Source organism: Quercus suber, unplaced genomic scaffold, assembly GCF_002906115.3.
Source record: "Quercus suber isolate HL8 unplaced genomic scaffold, Cork oak 2.0 scaffold_92, whole genome shotgun sequence".
Taxonomy (NCBI): domain Eukaryota; kingdom Viridiplantae; phylum Streptophyta; class Magnoliopsida; order Fagales; family Fagaceae; genus Quercus; species Quercus suber.
Genome location: NW_027069557.1, coordinates 1,193,188 through 1,211,881, shown reverse-complemented (window position 1 = coordinate 1,211,881; position 18,694 = coordinate 1,193,188). Strand labels below are relative to the sequence as shown.

At 32.3% G+C, this 18,694-nt stretch overlaps 1 protein-coding gene across 3 annotated transcripts; it reads left to right on the top strand.

The window, feature by feature from the left end:
* Positions 1–5,308: 5,308 nt before the first annotated feature.
* On the top strand, positions 5,309–18,694 carry LOC112003243 (protein ACCELERATED CELL DEATH 6). Of its 3 annotated transcripts, XM_065774451.1 has the most exons (8): positions 5,309–5,520; positions 5,958–6,027; positions 6,777–6,826; positions 13,060–13,867; positions 13,963–14,495; positions 16,379–16,417; positions 17,676–18,110; positions 18,246–18,694. In XM_065774451.1, exons 4-8 carry the CDS (start codon positions 13,108–13,110, stop codon positions 18,399–18,401), a joined length of 1,923 nt encoding a protein of 640 aa, XP_065630523.1. In that variant the 5' UTR covers positions 5,309–5,520; positions 5,958–6,027; positions 6,777–6,826; positions 13,060–13,107; the 3' UTR covers positions 18,402–18,694. The 3 variants fall into 3 exon arrangements, with proteins under 3 accessions (XP_065630523.1, XP_065630521.1, XP_065630522.1); XM_065774449.1 differs by having other exon boundaries at positions 5,311–5,520; positions 17,676–18,694; XM_065774450.1 differs by lacking the exon at positions 16,379–16,417 and having other exon boundaries at positions 5,314–5,520; positions 17,676–18,694.

Sequence of the window (18,694 nt, the reverse complement as noted above, 5' to 3'; positions counted from 1 at the left end):
AAATATGGAAAAGTCACATGGATTTCAACCTGAAGTGAAATAAGAAACAAGATGGATACAACTGAATGGTGGAAAGTGGTATGGTCTAAAGCATCTGCTTCTAAGCATTCCTTAATACTGTCTTTGGCTGGCAGTGAAGGATTGATTGCAATTCGGAGTAGAATTAAATAAGAGACATGTATGTCTCATTGAATGGTCGAAACTGGTATGTTCCAAAGCAGCTTTTCCCAACAAGTCCTTCATATTTTGGCTAGCAGTGTAGGACAGGTTGCCCTCCCAAGAAAGGCTTGTAAAATGGGGTACAATGGTGCTCATGTATGTTTTCTGTAGAAGTCAAATGGAATTTGTGATCATGTTGTCTTCAAGTGTTCTTTCTTATGAATTTGGCATTTGTGTAAGAAGCATTTGAAAATTCTCCTTGGCTGCTTCAGTATGCCATCTTTGGATCCAAAGAAATGATTATTAGTATAATAACAAAATATATTAAGTTCTTTTTCATTTTTTCTTTTATCAACTTCTACGCTTGAAAAATATATCAAGTTCCATCGCATTTTATTTAATTTTTTCATGATTTATGAATTCTGTCTATCTATATATTACTAAAAGCTGAAGCGTGGCATTTATTATTGCTAAACTCCTATTGTGCCAACTCATCGTCACGTCATTCGCCACATAATTATTATTTATTACTTATTCCTATTTTTTTACAATATATATATATATATTTATATATATATAAATTATTGACTTTACATATTCATCTTTGTCAGTTTTAACATCAACATATATTTCTTTTTTATTTCCAATTTTCCTATAATTTTTTTTACATTCACTTATTTTTTAAATATTTATACTTTCTTCAACCTTTCTTCTTCCCTTACCTTTTCATCTCCCCACTACCCTCTACTTTAATATTGCTATTCATCTTTCCCTTCATCTTCCTTTATTTGTCTCTTCTTATCCCTTCCCTCTTACTATAAATTTGTCACTCTTTTTCATTCTTTGCATAGTTTTCTCTCACAAAAAGGTTCTCTCTCTCTCTCTCTCTCTCTCTCTCTCTCTCTCTCTCTCTCTCTCTCTCTCTCTCTCTCTCTATTACATATTACATAAACACAAACACAACACAACCATATTTTGTATGTGAACGCTGTTGAGTTCAAATTTTTTTTTTTTTTTTTGCTGGGCTAAACGGGGCCCACGGGCCCGGCAGGGCGGGTCTGGGCTCCGGTAAAAAAAAACCCGTTTAATAATCGGGCCAAGTTCGGGTTGTAGATCTAGACCCGCGGGTCGGGTCCGGGTATGAAAAACCCAGCTCGAACCCAACCCGTTGCCATTCCTAATAAGGAGTCCCCCTCTTTTTTGTTAACTTAAGTATTTTTTTTTAATTAAATTATATATATTATTTTTTAAATATTGTATTGTGTTGATGTGAAAAATTGTAGTGTCAACAGAAGTTTTGGTTTTATATATAAATATAGATTTTTAAATATTGTGTTGTGCTTACTAAAATTATGGTACCAATAAAGGTTTCAGTTATATATATATATATATATATATATAATCATCATGAAGCCTTTCTCCAGAAAAAAAAAAATAATAATCATCACGAAGTGGATTAATGCGGACATTTGGATTTGCGTTATAGCATGGGCACCCACCGATCTCAATCCAGAAATAAAAGCTGGCAAAAGTTTTAATTGCTCACATTTTGCACCCACAAGCTACGTAGCCTACATGCGTGCTACTTGGGTGGTTTTTTTTTTTTTTTTTAAACGTCCATTTGCTTCGAATTTGGGCCCAAGACAGACCAAGGGGTCCAAGCCAAGATATTTTGGTTCCACTATATATATATATATATATTTGTGACAGTTTTATTTTTATTTTTAAAACACACACAATTCTGGTATTGTATACATCAAAGTTTAGTGAATTAAAAATTCTCGCGGTGTGCTACTAATTACGGAGATAGTGAGCTTTTGGAGTATTTCGACCTTTAAGGTGTGTTTGGTTGGAGGTGAAATAAGGTAAATGGAAAATTTTAGAGAAAAAATGAGAAAGAAATTTTAGAGTGTGTTTGGTTGAGTGAAGAAGAAGAAAAATAAATTGTGAGATTCGAGTGTTTTCTCTCTGAGCCTACCTAAAAGTTCTCTCTCCAAAATGGAAAGAAGACTGAAAGGAGAAAATGGGGCAGTTTAATGGACGAAAATGCCCATGTACTTGCACATAGGCCAAGAATGTATTGACCCATTTTGATGAATTAACCAATTAATTAGCTAAGTTAACTAATTAATTCAATTAGCATGCAATACACATGGTAGCACAAACAAATCACCAACTAAGATAATAAGCAGCGGAAAATGAAGTTGATACGGTGATTTGTTTACGAATGGAGAAAACTTTCAAGAAAAAAACCCCACCGGATGATTTTAAGGTCACAATTCCCGAGAATCCATTATTATCACAACAAATAGTCACAAGTAAAGGAATCCTAATACCCAACCAACTTATAGTTGAGCCCTTACTCCAATACCCAATTGGACTTATTCTGTAGTAACAATTTTTCATTTTCAATGCATGGCTTCCAATACGTGACTAACCAATCGATAGACAGATCCAAGTACGTGACTAACCATCAACTTGAAAAGGATGTTGATTGCAAAGTTCTTCAATTCATCAACACGATGAAGATCACGAAACTCTTTAATTACAAAACCTTACGATATATAAACGTAGTAGCTTCTTCAAGAGAAAGATGAATTAGGACATATGTCTCTGATCACAATATGCTTGTGACAAACTTTAAAAATAAGTTGCATTCACTTGCATCAGCTGTGATGACCCTTAAAATAATCATTATATATGTTTAGGGTTGTGAGAAAAGAAAACTTAAACAAATATACATGGATTTGTATGAAATCAGATCTAGAAAACTGATTTTTGTAAATCTCGATAGATAGGTTATCTATCGAGCAATTGTCGAGCATCGAGCTAAACAAGCCCTTTAAACCTTGATAAATGCTATATGTTGAGCTAGCTATCGAGCTAGCTGTCGAGTTTTAATATCCAACACTTCTTCACTTGCTTATTGGACAGATTTGCATGACTTTAACACTTTGACTTGAGCTCTTGTTCCTTGAAGTATTAAACACATCCTAGATTTACTCAATTACAAGTAAAGTGTGTTTTATCAAAAGATTAACCAATTCTAGATGACATATGTTCCTAACATAATTCACATATGTCCTAACATTGGACATTACCTTTTTCCTTCTCTCTCTTTTTTTTTATTTTTTTATTTTTTTTATTTTTAAACTAGACATGATTTTTATTTTTTAATTAATTGGGTGATTGCNTCTCTCTCTCTCTCTCTCTCTCTCTCTCTCTCTCTAAATGTTTTGGTAGATTTTTATTTTTTATTGCATCTCCACTTTAGGTTGATAAATTTTTGTATTTTTAAGAACTCTAATTTAGGTTGATACGATTTAGTTTTGTGTTTTAAGTTATAATTATTATTATTTTGCTCTTTTATTGTTAAATTTTATTCGATTACATTATAAAATATTAAAGATAGTAGATAAAAATATAATAGTATTCCATTACATAGCATAATTTGCATAATTTAGTGTTTATTGTTATATCTTTCAATTTCAATTTTTCTTATTTTTTTTCTTATCTTCTATTTTACTCAATAATGAAATTCAACCACATCCTCCTTATCATTAAATTATTTATATTTTCTCTCTCTTTTTGTTATAAAAAATTTTAAAAAAATGTAATATTTTACTTAAATTCAAATAAAAGAAAATTGTGCTCATCAAATTGTACTCATTTTTTTTTAACATTTACACTTGCTCCAACCTTTCTCCTTCTCTTTACCTTTTCATCTCCCCAAACATTCTACCTTGATATCACTCTTCCTCTTTCCTTTTATCTTCCTTTATTTATTTATTTTTTTTTATTATCATCCTCTTAGTATAAATTTGTCATTCACTCTCCATTTTTTTTTTTTTTTTTTGGTCACTTTTTTTTTAATTGGCCGTCATTTTTTAATTAGGATATATAAGTAAATTTTTTCAAACTCGTTTTTTCCATCATTCCACTTTTTTCAATCTCAACCAAACAAAAATGAGAAAAATTAAAATCTTTTCTATCCTCTCACTTTTCTTTTATGAGGTAGCAATAGATTTATGGTTAAATCTGATTGTAAAAATTTCAATTCTCTTATAGTGGATTTACTTTACCTTGAAGATTGCTAGGCCAAATCCTCCACGAGTTTTTACATTGAAATGGTTACTTTCATTGGTTTTCCTGAATCATCATATCGTGGTATTATTTATTTTTCTATATCTTTGCATGATATGATTTATTTGTGTTTCACCTAGATCTGAAAATTAATTTAAGTAATCACTTGGTTAATAAATTAGGTTAAACAATCTGTTTAAAGGGGTCTAAACAAACAAACAGAAAGTGTAGAGCATTAACAAAATCTTGCGCTATACCAAAGAACTTGGCCCTTTTAAAATATAGCTGGAATGTCCATTCCTTGTTAGTCGGGGATGCTATAAAAAAGGATCTCAAAAAAAAAAAAAAAAAAAAAAGCTCATTTTGTATAAAAGGTTGTGGATGATGATTTTTTTCCCCCAATTAAATTCAGTTTTATTTGTTTAATAAAATGTCAAATACAGATAATTTTTTTACAAAGCATCATCGTTTTAGATATTCAACATGCACAATATTATCGGACTTTGATGGAAGATTCGTATGGATTTCATAGATGAAAATGTAATCTATAAAATTTATTACTTAAAAATGAAAATAACTATTAAAATTTAGTGGAATCAAAACTATTTAAACCTAATTATGAATAACTGGACTAAAAGATTAAGATATCATATCCAAGGTGGTTGATACCATACCGGCCGGAATGTACCGTACTGGTACATATACTGGTATCAAAACGTCAACATTTCGTCACTACAAAAAATGCGGGTTTTAGCCGCGTTTTGTAGCCGCGTTTTTGTAAAACGCGGCTACAGGATGGAGTTTCAGCCGGGTTTTTAAAAAACGCGGCTCCAGGCTAGACTTTGAGCCGCGTTTTTGGAAAACGCGGCTCCAGGTTAGCCTTTGAGCCGCGTTTACTAAACCCGGCTATAGCCTTCCCTGGAGCCGCGTTTTTTCAGGGTGAGGCTGCATTTTTTGGTTTTTTTTTTTTTTTTCTTTTGCAAATATGTCTGGAGTTGCGTTTACCAAACGCAGCTCAGGTTATGGTTAGAGCTCCCTCTAACTCCAAGCAATTGAAGAAAAGCCTAACTCCACAAAACACTCTCAGACCACTATCAACGATCTCAAGCTGCCTCTCGATCGTCCCCTCCTTCCCTCACTTCCACCCTCTCCGAATCCCCTTCCTAGCTCCCTCCGCTCTTCCCTCCTCTCCAGTCACTTCTCATCGATCGATTCTCTTCCAAAATCGAGAACTGAGGAGAAGTTCTTACAAAAACTCTGACCCTTTCAAGACTAACAGTAAGTTTTTAAAATTGTTTGTTTTGATTTGTGTTTTAGGGTTCCTGTTTTTGGTTTAGGGTTTCGATTTTAGGTTTAGGGTTTCGATTTTCGATTTTGGGTTTAAATGGAGTTTTTGAGGGTTGAGATCGGTCGTTTGGCTTGCTGGCAGTGGGTTTGCGGTGGAGATTGGTGGTAGAGATTTCAGTGGGTTTGATCTATTGTCATTTCTTTTCTATGGTTTGATTCTTGGATGGGTTTTGGTATGGGTTTTTTCTATGGGTTTTATTCTTGGAGATTATAGTGGGTTTTGATTCATGTAGTGATGGCTTTTGTCCCGGTGGTTGTGTTGTGTTTGGATTGGTGGTGGTTTTGGATATGGAAATTTTTATATTGTTTCCTTTACTTTGTTTATCACCGTTTCATCTTGATGAACCCATTAATGATTGTTTTGATAGATTGGAGGAACGCCTGGAGTCATCCGCTACCTTTTGGAGCTTGGTTTTTTAGATGGGGATTGCATGACTGGTACATATATTTGGATTGTTGCGTTCCTCTGTTATTTTGTTAATAGTGGATGCTAGTTTTACTTTTCATGTCTTAATTTTGTTTAAAATTTTGTGTATTGATTGTTCTTTAATGATAAAAAATTTTGATTTAAGTTTTGGACCTCTAAATCAAAGTCCTTACTCCGATCCTGGTTTAAATGAACTAACATATTTTATAATATATGTTTGCAATTGGAAAATTGAAAATTGTAAAGAATTTTTCTTTTCTTTTCTTTTTGAGAAGAAAAATTGTAAAGACTTGGTGCACTTAAAAACAAAAAACAAAAAGATTGAAAAAAACATAGAAACCTGCCAAATGGTTTGAAGGTCAAGCCGAGACCAGAGTTGGGAATCTTTTAGGCAAGGGTAACATATTCACATTAACAAAGGAACACAAGTTAATTAAAGCCAAAAAAAGAACACACAAATGTAGAAACGTCAGATTTTGATGTTAACAAAGAACACAAAGGATCCCAAAGGTGATGTCATCTCACATGTTTCCTTCAAAGAAATGACCAAAGACCACAGAAACTTTGGCCTGGAAATACAAGTTTTTGTATCTTAACAACACTCCAACGTGATTTCAACTTCCTTCCCTTAGCCACAGGGCAGGTTTGACCGCTTTTATGTTTTTATTTATGACATCTTCTTTTCACAATGTTTCTGTCACTTTTACTGTTGATTAGACATGAAATTTAATGCAGTTATTTCTTTCTTTTTCTCATATAGGATATAATTAGACCAGTGGAGAGTAATTCTTCAGTTTAACCTCTGTTGTGGTAAGCTTCCATTTCCTTATTACTTTCGAAGATCAGAATGTTATGTTTTTAGTTTTTTTTGGAAATTTACGTTCTGGCTCTTTGATTCTCTGTATTGAATACATTCATGGTAAGGTTTTGCAAAAAAATTGGACTCTGGATTTGGGTATTGTAGGTTGATATATATATATATATATATATATTAATTCCATTATATGTTTTGTTTTAATCAGTTTGTGGGTTTTTAATTTGATGTGGTCTTTCGAATGGATTATTAGAGACGTGTAGTTAGTATAGGATGAATAAAATTGTCCTTCTCAAGCAAGCAAGCAAGCATCTCCTAATCCATAGCATCCAGATGTATTGGTCTAGTGTGCTTATCCTCCTTAAGAAAGCCGTCAAAAATATTGAACAAAGATTCAACCCTTTCTTTCTTCTTCTTCTTCTCTTTTGGTAAGGGTCTAATGATGGTAGGGGAAATTTAAAAGTTTCTTAGGATCAAGTGTGCATTCCAAAAAAGAAAGGGGTGTTACGGCTTAAAATGGTGGAATATTGGAACAGGGCAGTGGTCACTCAAACTGGCTCCTTGTGGGAAGCATAAGGTGTTGTTGAAGGGTAGGTGCTTTTTAATACTGACACTTTTTAGGGAAGGGGCTAGGCAATTCTTAAAACCATGATGTTGGTGATGGAAAGAAAATCTTTTTGTGTTTAGATAGATGGCGTCCAGTTGAATTTTTGTATCAAACTTATGGATATAGAATAGTCATAGCAACAAGTTCTCTTGAAGCAAAAGTTGGACAGTCACTATGTTGAAGAATAAGATGTGGTGTTACAAGCCAGCAAACTGAGTTTGGTGTAGATAAAATATAATAAATAAGGATAGTGTGGTCTAGTCAGAATCTTCTTCAGGTATATTCCACCGAGGAAAGAATTTGAAGCTATAAAGAAGGGGGTGCCTTTGTGGAAACTGACCTGGTTTCCAATTGTAAAAAAAAGGGCGGGGTCATATAATACTAATTAAAGATTAAAGACCTTGATTAATACCTATATATATAGTTAAAAACAACAAATCAGAAATAGGCCGGTTAAGTGTTAACTCAAAATAGGCAAAAAGAGATGGGTATAGCAAGATTGAGAATATGAATGTGGATGATCGAGGAGGGCAAAATGGTGAATGTGTGTTAGGGTTGGTAAGGAAGTAGAGCAGTACTATAATTAATTAATTGTATATAGGTGCAGAAGAGATGGGTGAACATGCAAAGGAAAGATTTATTAACATGGCACTGCAAAATAAAAAAGGGAAGCCTATAGCTCATACTCTTTCTTGGATGGAACAATAAAAAAGTAAAATCCTCTTTGACCCCTAGTCGGCTGTGCCAGCTGCCTCTGTAACTAGTTTACTGCTAGTGTGTGAATTGTGTGTGTGTGTGTGTGAGAGAGAGAGAGAGAGAGTGTGTGTTAGGGCGACTCATGCACCCTTAGGGTCACCATTTTCTCTCTCTTTATTAATTCTCTTTCGCCCACTTTATATATATACTCCCTCCGTCCCAATTTTTTTGTCCTGTTTGAAAAGTCAAACTTTTTAAGGGAACATTATTTATTGTCTTGTCTATCTTTTAAAAATGTATAAGTTTCCAAAATTACCCTTAAAAAATTTATCAAAAAATTGAATTAGTAAATTAATAGGGGTATAATAGGAACAATAGTAAATTAATGACTTTTATTTTTAGAAACAGGACAATATTTTGGGACATCTCAAAATGGAATAGAGGACAAAAAAAATGGGACGGAGGTAGTATATATATACATCATGTAGACATGAAGATGATGATGATGATGGTCTTTAAAAATAAAGACAAAAGAAAGCAAGCAGTGTTGCGATCGTGTGGATGGGACATTCATAAATAAAGCCTCACTTGCAATTTCTGTTGGATTTTTGTTCTGTTTGAATAACACTTCCAAAACTTTTTTTTATATATATTTGTGATGGAATTGGAAAGAAGTTGGCATGGAAGAAAAGAAGGCCAAGTACCGTTTGGTACTGCTTAGCGTACGGGGTAGGTGGTCACCAACGAAGGAAAGAAAAAAAAAAAGAAAAAATAGTGACTGTTGGGGTGCAGTTAACAATCCACCCAAATTCCATGTAGACAACACAACTCAACACCACACAAACACCTATTAACATTAACATTATGCATATAATAATACGTTTCTGCCTATACAAACAGCTTTGGCCTTTCCATTCCCAAACATGAAACACAGACACACTTCTTCTCACTCTCTCTCTCTCAGAGTCTCTGTAATGCTTTTGCCTTTGTCATTGTATGGCAGCCAATTGTCTCTCGCCGAGGGGTCGCTCTAAGCCTAGGCAAGCGTGTCGTCAGTTGGATCCGAACTTGCAACTCCAACTCTCGCGATCCACCTCTTACTACTCTCAGGTCAGTTTTTCCACTGACTTATTTGCTTTGATTTGGCCTTCAACTAGCTTGGGAAGGTCAAAATTAGGCACTTCGACATTATTGCAGAGTTGAGGGGGTTTGGGGTTTTTATTTTTATTAATGTGTTTTTTAATTTGGAAATAATAATTTTATTTATTGAATTTTCTTAAATTAGCTAAATGATGCCAGTCTGAGTGTGTCTTAACTTATCAGCATGACTATTTTTATCATTTGATATATATATATATATATATTTTTTTTTTTTCAACGTAAATTACATGTACGACCATGTTTAAGTTAATGATTCTTTAAATTGATAAACCCACCTATTTTGCAAGTTAAAAAAAAAAAAGCCCAAACAAAAATTTCAATCACTCAAAAAAGAAGTTAAAAAAATTTCAAGTCAAATGTCTTATAGTTGCTAAGGCAGTTCATTCTATATTTTATAACTAATACCCATGGTGGCCATGGGTGATGCGTGGACAATGGGCATCTTTGATCTGGGGTAGCCTTTATCAATGACTCTTGAAAATTTTCCTTTATGTAAAAATAAAGAATAAGTCAATACTCGATCTAGCGTTGAGTTCTAGATATTTGACTTTTTTTTATTCAATTAATTACTCTTTGCATTCGGTTCATTGAATATCACCCTTCTTTGTTGTCTTGGCTGTTGGTTTCAGAGTTTTCCAACCCCAAGAATAAGACTCAAGCTTTGTCAGTGAAAGCAAAAGAGTTTATTTGCTATCTGTAGATTATTAAATATTAAAAAAAAACAAAACTTTTCTTTTTGAGGAAAATACTATGAGGACAAAATCCAAGATGGTGGGTCTTATCCATTTGATCTTATATTCATGAAAGTTTACAACAATTTAGTATCTATTTAATGGGTTAAGAATTTTTTCAAAAGAGATACCAAAATATGTCAAAAGATATTTTGTACACAAAAGCAAGTGTTCTAATTTGATTGGTATATATATAATGTTATCCAATATTCAAATTCTTGTAAAAGAAGAAGTCATTTGGCATCACTATTATATTCAAAGATTTATTTGAATGATTTTGGTTTATAAATTATCTTTCAAATACATACCTAAATGGTTGAAATTCTATAGAAAACATTGACGCATGGTGCCCATCATAGATATCACATTTTGTTAGGTTCACTTGTGCTTCTACATGTCTAAACGAATTAATGATAATTTCTGACACATCAATATAATAATAATAATTGACTGCGTGCACATTACCATTTCATATGCAGCCTGATTAGCTGATTTTACTATATTTTATATCGATTATCAGGTTAAAATCTTGCAAAACAAAAAAGGAAAAAGGATGAACAATATAATATAATCAAATTGTTAGAAGATATCTGATTTGGCTGAGATTTTATTTTATTTTTTTTCCATTTTTATTAATAGTTTAGGTGAACTTCTAGCAAATTCAATGAAATTATTATGGCTTTCATTATAATATATATCAATACTCGATCTAGCATATTAAATCAGGTTTTAATATGCAACTTTCTTTTCACTTCGTTTTCAATTTTTTAACAGCGATGCTTGCGATCTAGAGATAGAGAAGGAGGAGAAAATAAACCTTGCGAGACATACATGAGAAGGAGACAGACATTTTGGAGAACTACCACTGGTAAGTTTTTCTTTTTTTCATTCAATTTGGTTGGATTGATTTTTATTTAGGTATTTGGGTAACATTAGGTTTTGATTTGCTTTTTAGAAATTTGGGGTTATATATGATTTTGGTTTGGAGTAACAAAGCCAATTCTGAATTGTACTTTTCTGATTTTGTCGGGGAAATTGAACAAGCTGGCTCTGGATCAGCTTTCTGTGTTTGATATGCAGAAAACGGTGTCGTTGGTTGCATTGGCCAATTATATTGCTCGTAGGCAAAAGTAATATAGGTATGTATCAATGTGCCTACTAATCTTATATTCCATAGAAATAGTATACTCTGTTTGGTGAAATGAAATGTAGATAATCTGTATGGTAAAATATTCCATAGAATTGTTTTCTTTATGTACATAAATGTTATGATTTATCAAAAAAATATTACACAAATATTATACCTTATGTTACATTTATAAATTAGTTAGAATTTAGAAAGATGATACACTCTCCTTATTATTTTATTTCTATATAAATATATTTAATTATGAATTATAAATTAATTACTCTACTATTATGAAAAAAATAATTATTTTTACATATATGTGTATACATGTGTTTTGAGTTTATCTTGATTGAACGATCTAATAATATCATATCTTCGTCCTAAGCAGAAATTCCTGCCACATTGTAGATACGAAGTAGGATAAATTAACCACATTTTATTTCTTCAAGTTCCTGCTATTTATTTATTTTTGCTTGATTTATTTATATAGCAACGCAAAGTAGTATAAAAGCTAAAATTTTGATGGAGTTATTTAAAAGGAAGTTATGTTTGGCAATTCATGTATGTAACTGTTTCAAAAAGGATTCACCAAATAGTTGAAGAATCTTGAAATGAAAGTGGAAATTAGGTCCTCAACACAATAGAAAACCATTGCATTGAAAGTGGAATTTGATCTGAATCTAAGCATTTGTGGGTGTGATTAAGTGCAATCAAGTTTTCGAAAGGATAAAATATATATCGATAATGGATGTTATGGTTGGTTCTGTCCGTGAATAATAAAGTCATAATACATTGGTCTAATTGAAATAAACCTTTGTGCTTTTAGCTTAAATTCAAGGATTGAAGAAGCTTGGGTGCAATATCTTGTAGATTTAGTCACCGGTGCACTTGAGCTAAATTTAATCATTGGGCTTGTTTTTCTTAGTGGGATTCTGATTCTCTTGGAATCTGTTTTTTATCTCAATTCATTTAAGAATGATGTGGAGTGTGGACATTAATTGGGTGCCATCGCAAAAATGATGAACCATTGCTGGGTAGTCACTTTGTCTCTCTACTAGCATATACAAACACAACAATACTTGGAAATTTTCATTTTTAAAACTTAGCATGCCATGTATATGTCAAGCACATGACAATATCCTCAAATGGTTTCCTTATATAACTACCATGCAAGCGAGAGAAATAACCATGGTGTTTATGATCTGTAAAGTACTAATTGAAATTTTGGATTTCAATACATTGATGTAGCCAAGTTGTTCACTCTCTCTTTTACTGCCATGTCACATGATACAAAAGGGTCCAATACCATGACGCTTCATGCTCTAGTTAATTTATGAATTATCTATTGCTTTATATTTATAAGCACTCTGCGATGGTCTAAACCTCCTTACTTGTAGTTTCCACTTGAAGCGTTGCAATATGCTTTTGGGATGTCTTGTTTTCCTTGCCTATTTTCAGATTTTCTTGGGATCACTTTTCCAATTTTTGTTACTGTTTGGTTGGTTCATTCCTCTCTTGGGGTTGAGATTTTCAGTTGCTTTCTTAACAATATTTTTTGATGATTTGTCATCTGGCCGATGATGGAGTTTATTGGGATTCCATATTTTTTTCACACCAATCATGATGATGCATTATTATTAGAGCTAGTTCCTCTTGATCTTTTTTATGAGGTTTCTTTGATAATGCCTTTGTATCTTTTGCAGTGAATGTCATTTGTCATATGAGTTTCTTACTTTCTTTGTACTGTCCATTTAAATCACCCCTGAAAATTTTCTCCTACTAAGCTCATCTAGCATTATATGGTTGCCTTGTCTTAATTACAAAAATTACAAAAATTATATGGTTACCTCTTGATCTGGTATCGAAATTACAAAAATTCTTAATATTCTCTTTGTTTGTTTGTAGATCTTTTCGAAGTCTTCAGTAATTTTTGGTCAGACATTTGTGGGATTAATGGCTCTAAAGATACCCATGGAAGACTATGCTTCCCAGATTCGGAGAAGGAACAACGAGAGGTTAGAAATATTAAAGGCGAAAGAATTCCCAAAGCTTCAATCCACAAATACCATGTTGCAGGGGACGGAAGACTATGACACAAATATATTGATGGATGTTGCTTTATATGAAGCAGTAGCAAAAGATGATGTTAATAATTTCATTAATACGTTGGAACAAGTTTCAATGGATGAAGAACTCAATTTGGATTCCATTTTAAACCAAATGACCATATCAGGGAATTCGTTGCTTCACAAGGCAGCAAGTTTTGGAAGTGTAGATATAGCTGAACTCATCATTGATCACTTCCCCTTCCTTCTTTACGGGAGAAACAATTTAGGCGATACTGCTCTTCATGTTGCTACCAAGGCTAAAAAGTTGAGCATAGTCAAAGTCCTCATAGATAAGTCTGGTAAACCATGCCCTCCTAATGATAATGATACTTTATCACAAATGAAAAATCACATTGGAAATTCTGCCCTGCATGAGGCTGTCATAGCTCGTTTTCCTGATGCCATCAGTGTTTTGTTTTTGGCAAATCCAAAAGTGGCATATTATTTGAATGAGAAGGGAGAATCTCCATTGCGTCTCGCTATTGAAACTGGTGACACAGAAATTTTTGAACTTCTGTTCAAAGCTCCCGGTGTATATGATGAGTTTGTTGGGGGGCCTCAAGAAGAGTCACCTGTTTATACTGCCATCTTAATGAAAAGAATAGGTACTACTGGTCCCAAACTTCATCAATTTAGTTTCCACTCTGTTTAAATCAGTTTCTTTAATTTTATTCACTTTTTTTTTTTTTTTTGAACTTAGATATTTTAAAAGATATATTCAAGAAGAATCCAATACTATTCTACATACGAGACAAAAAGAGGAAGACCCCACTGCATTTTGCAGCATCCAAAGGTTACACTGCAGGTGTTCGGTACCTGTTGAGTAAATTTGGACTACAAGCCCTCCAAAGGAGTACAAATGGTGACTTTCCTATTCACATTGCATGCAAAAAAGGCCACATAAAGGTAGTCGAGGAGCTGCTTAAACAAAAGTGGCCCAATCCAACAGATTTAATCAACAAAGAGGGACAAAGTATTCTTCATGTTGCAGCTGAGAGTGGAATGATCCTTGTAGTAAAAATCATATTGGAAAACTTAGAGCTTGAGGAGCTTTTAAACGCAGAAGACAACAATGGAAATACTGCTTTGCATTTGGCGTCAATGAACCTTCATGCCTTAATCCTATGTTCTCTCACGTGGGATAAGAGAATTGATTTAAATCGCAGAAACAAGAAAGGCTTGACTGCTATTGATATTGCTTTAGGGACTTGTCCATGTTCGTCATTGAGACAGGTATGTTAGAATAAACTAGAAATATTGGCTATCATGGTTTTGTTTTATCATGAGCTCCCATAGTTTTAGGATTACCCTACTACACATAATATATTCTAAAATATATACCCTCGTCAGGTTCACTGAAAAATACAATTCAAAATAGAAAAATTGTAGTCATTTGTGACTTTCTAGGACGTAAGGATATACATTTTGTTTTATAGAACAACTAAAATTTTGTATCTCAATTATAGTTATATTATCTAAAGAACAATAATTCTTACAACATTTATTTATTTACAATATAACAAAGGACGGTATAAAGGAAAAAACTACATTTAAAAGTAAATAAATTTTAAAATTTAAAATTATAAAGAATCTTCTAAAACAACATATATAATGTTCAGACTTGTGGAAAAGGGGTATTTAATCCAAACCTAATCCACGGTGTATATTGTTTGTTCTTGGATAGGCAATATTGGCATGCAAATCTATAAAATCACCTCCACAAAAACAGAAAATGAGAGTATTTAAAGTGAATGACTATGCATGGTTTTAAAACCTGGACCATTCAAAAAATTAGGTAAGGTAGAGGTTCAAAGTTTTTGAGGTTAGATCAAGGTCAAACCGAAATTGAACTGTAATAATGTCATAATTAAATTAATAATTATTTAAAATATAAATAAATATTTAAATTAGTAAGACATTGAGAATATATATTATTTTCATGTATATAAATTTAATTATTTGGTAAAAATTCCTATAAATTATCAAGAATTCCATATTTTTTTATTCCTCAATTATAAGTTATACATAATCTGACTCAACCCATTTTATGATTAATAAAAAAATTAATCAATGATAACTGCTAAAGAGGAAGTGACATGAGAAAGGGTCTTTCTAAATTTCTTAACTTTTCAAATTACCTAAGTCCTATCCGTTTTTCCTTTTTCTGTTTTTTTTTTTTTTTTTTTCTTCTTCCCTTCTTCTCCACCATTTGACTGAATGATTTGTCTCCTTCACCATCTTTAATTCTACATCTTTATTCTCTTTCTTTTTCTTTTCTCTTTTTGTCTTTTTTTACTACAGTCTTAAACTTTTCTTATCCACCCATTTAAAAATTTTACCTTCCCAATGCCTCTTTTACTTTCCCAATGCCTACATGTTTCTTCAGGTGTTCCCTCTTCTCTCTTTCTTCTTCACAATTTTCTTGGCGGGGGCTCTTGTTACTTCTTCGATATCTTTTGTTTGCTCTTTTTATTCCACACTTTATATTTTTTATATTTATTTATTGCTATTTGAATATTCATGCAATGAAAATTGGTTAATCACTTATATTGTGTATTGATTTTTAGTTTAGGGTAAAAGTGATTAAGTTGTAAAATTGGATAATTGAGATCTAAGTAATTATAATTTCTAGGGTGTTAGTAGCAATATTTCAAAATTGATATGATCAAATGAGGTAAACTAATAATAATTAATAAAAGTATCGTTGCAAAGAAAAGATAGCCACTTGGCACAACCATAACCTCTAGGACCCAATTTTATTATATAGTATAGTATATCACACACACACACGCACACATACACACATACACACACATGCACACATACACACATATAGATATGATAGGATTTGAACATACAACATTCGTTCCATAATGATTGTTTTTTTAAATTATCGTACCAAAAACACTCACTGGCTTTTAGTATATATGGAATTTGAATAAAAGGGTGTTTATTTAATAAAAAACACTTTACTAATTCAATTAATGTTGTGAGATAAGAATGGCATACTTGTAATAAAAATGGAATATGTTCGGGTATATCAGCCTTACTTATTATTATATAAATTAATTAATTAATTAATTTAAAAATAAATTTAAAAACCCTAATATGTGTAGGGAACATCCCGTTTGGAGTGTCAAGGGGGCTCCATCAAGGTATAGACTACTTCATTGTTTCCTATGACTTAATTCTATAGCATAACCATATCTTTTGAGTGGAGTTGTAGTGTGCTTTTGTGTTAGTTAAAACCCCTTTCCTTTTCCCTTGTATGTGTGTTTGTTTCTCAAAAGAATATATATATATATATATATATATTCATATTCTATAGTATAAGAGTTGATGTATACATATATTAAAGGCCAAAATATTATTTTGGTCTTTAAAATTCACCAAAAGTTTTTTTATTTTTTTTATCTTTAAACTATTGAAAAATTCATTTTTCATTGCTAAACTATTGAAAATGTTTCACTTTATTTCCTTAAACTTTAAAAAAAAAAAAAAAAATCATCCTTAAACTATTAAAAAAAAGTTTTTGTTGTCCCTATTTTTGTCACTAAACTATTAAAAAAGTTTTTTTGTTGTTCCTATTTTTTTGATAGATATAATAGGATTTGAAACATATGGCATTTATTCTATTATGATTGTTTTTTATCATCAAGCTAAGACACGAACATGTTCTCTTTTTTTAGGTGTTATTTGAAATTGAATTCAAGTCTATTATTTCATTTTCTTGACAACAAGATAATTTTCCAATTGACCTAATTGAAACCTACAACTTTAGAATTAATTTTTTATTTTTAGTTTAAGCACAAAATTTTGTGAGAGGTTCTATAGAGTATTAAAGAATTGTGTGTTCAATTTAACTGTTAAAATATCTTATTTTCAAATAAAGGATTTAAGATCAAATCTCTCTCACACACACACACATATATATAATATAAAAACAAATCCAATAATATATTGATCCGATAGTAAATAACCACGATCATGGATAGGATGCCATATATTCATATTATCATATCTTAAAAAATAAAAATGAACATAAAAAGAGGGAATTGATGTTGTGAGATAAGTATTGCATTAAAAGAAGTTGGCCTGAATATGTGTGGAGCATATTTGCCTAGTGAGTAATACCTAGGCACAATATTTTTCACAATATTTTTTACAATTGTTGAATTTACAAGTTTTTGTTGATTATGATATGGTTCAACTATTAATACCATTTTTTTTTTTTTGGAAAAAACTATTATTAATACCACTTAATTGTACATGGTACACAGTTTAGCAGCTTAGTAATTGTTGTGAACAAAATTTGTGAGAAAAATTGTCTCTCTAAACATTTTGTATTTATAAATAATAACATTCAGTTATTCGTGCCGATTTCTTACATTAAGTATTCAAATTTCCATGCAGCTAACAACAGTTTGGGCCTTAGGGTCAGCTGGCACACCCGTTAGTGAAAAGGGAAAGAAGACTTTCTTGCTAAATCAAAAAAAGCTACCAAACATGGAGATAATTAAGGGCCGGGTCGACTTTATTTTGGTGATAGCCGTGCTAGTGGCTACGGTGACCTTTGCTGCTGGCTTAACTGTGCCGGGTGGTTTTAATAGCTCTGATAATGGACCTACAAGCCAAGGGCTGGCAACCTTGGGAAATACATGGGCTTTCCAGGTTTTCATTGTCTCTGATTCCATGGCTATGTATTTCTCCATGACAGGGGCTTTCCTCCTCATATGTTCATTAGCAGCTAGAGATGTAGCAAAGTTTGCCAATTTCTGGGCTTTAATACTAGTGGAAGCAGCTATTTTTGCAATGTCCGTGGCATTCATGTCCGCTACATATTTAGTCGTAAGCAATATTTCTTGGGTTGCATATCTTGTTTTGGTCATGGGAATTCTCTACCTTTTCTGTTTCGTTGTATTTCTCATAGTGGGCTTTGTCCCATTTGGGATTCCCCATCCTATAATCCATCGCCTTTGTCAGGTTGTCATTCCTTTGATGCTTTATTATACCCAACCTTTTAATGATAAAGTAGATGACCAAAAGCAGGAGTCTTTTTCAGTGGAAAAAGACAAGCATGAAGAGTCTCAGCCAAGCAACAAAGATAGACAGGAGGAATTTCAACAGAAGAAAGACTAGCTCACTTCAAATATACCGGATGCTTGTGCATATGGTGATCAACCTCAAGAGACTTCTCAAATAATAAAAGCTTGTGAGACTTCTCAAATTATATAGAAGCTTTGTGATTGTAATAAACCATTCAATTCCTAGTATTTTAGATGTTTGGACATTAACAAGCATCATATCCTATGAATTGTAATTTTTCTTTTTTATGTTTGGACTTTAACAAGCATCATTTCCTATGAATTGTAAACAGTACTGCACGGTTTCTTTGCTTGTTCAACGATTAGTGTGGAATTTGTGGTTTTGTA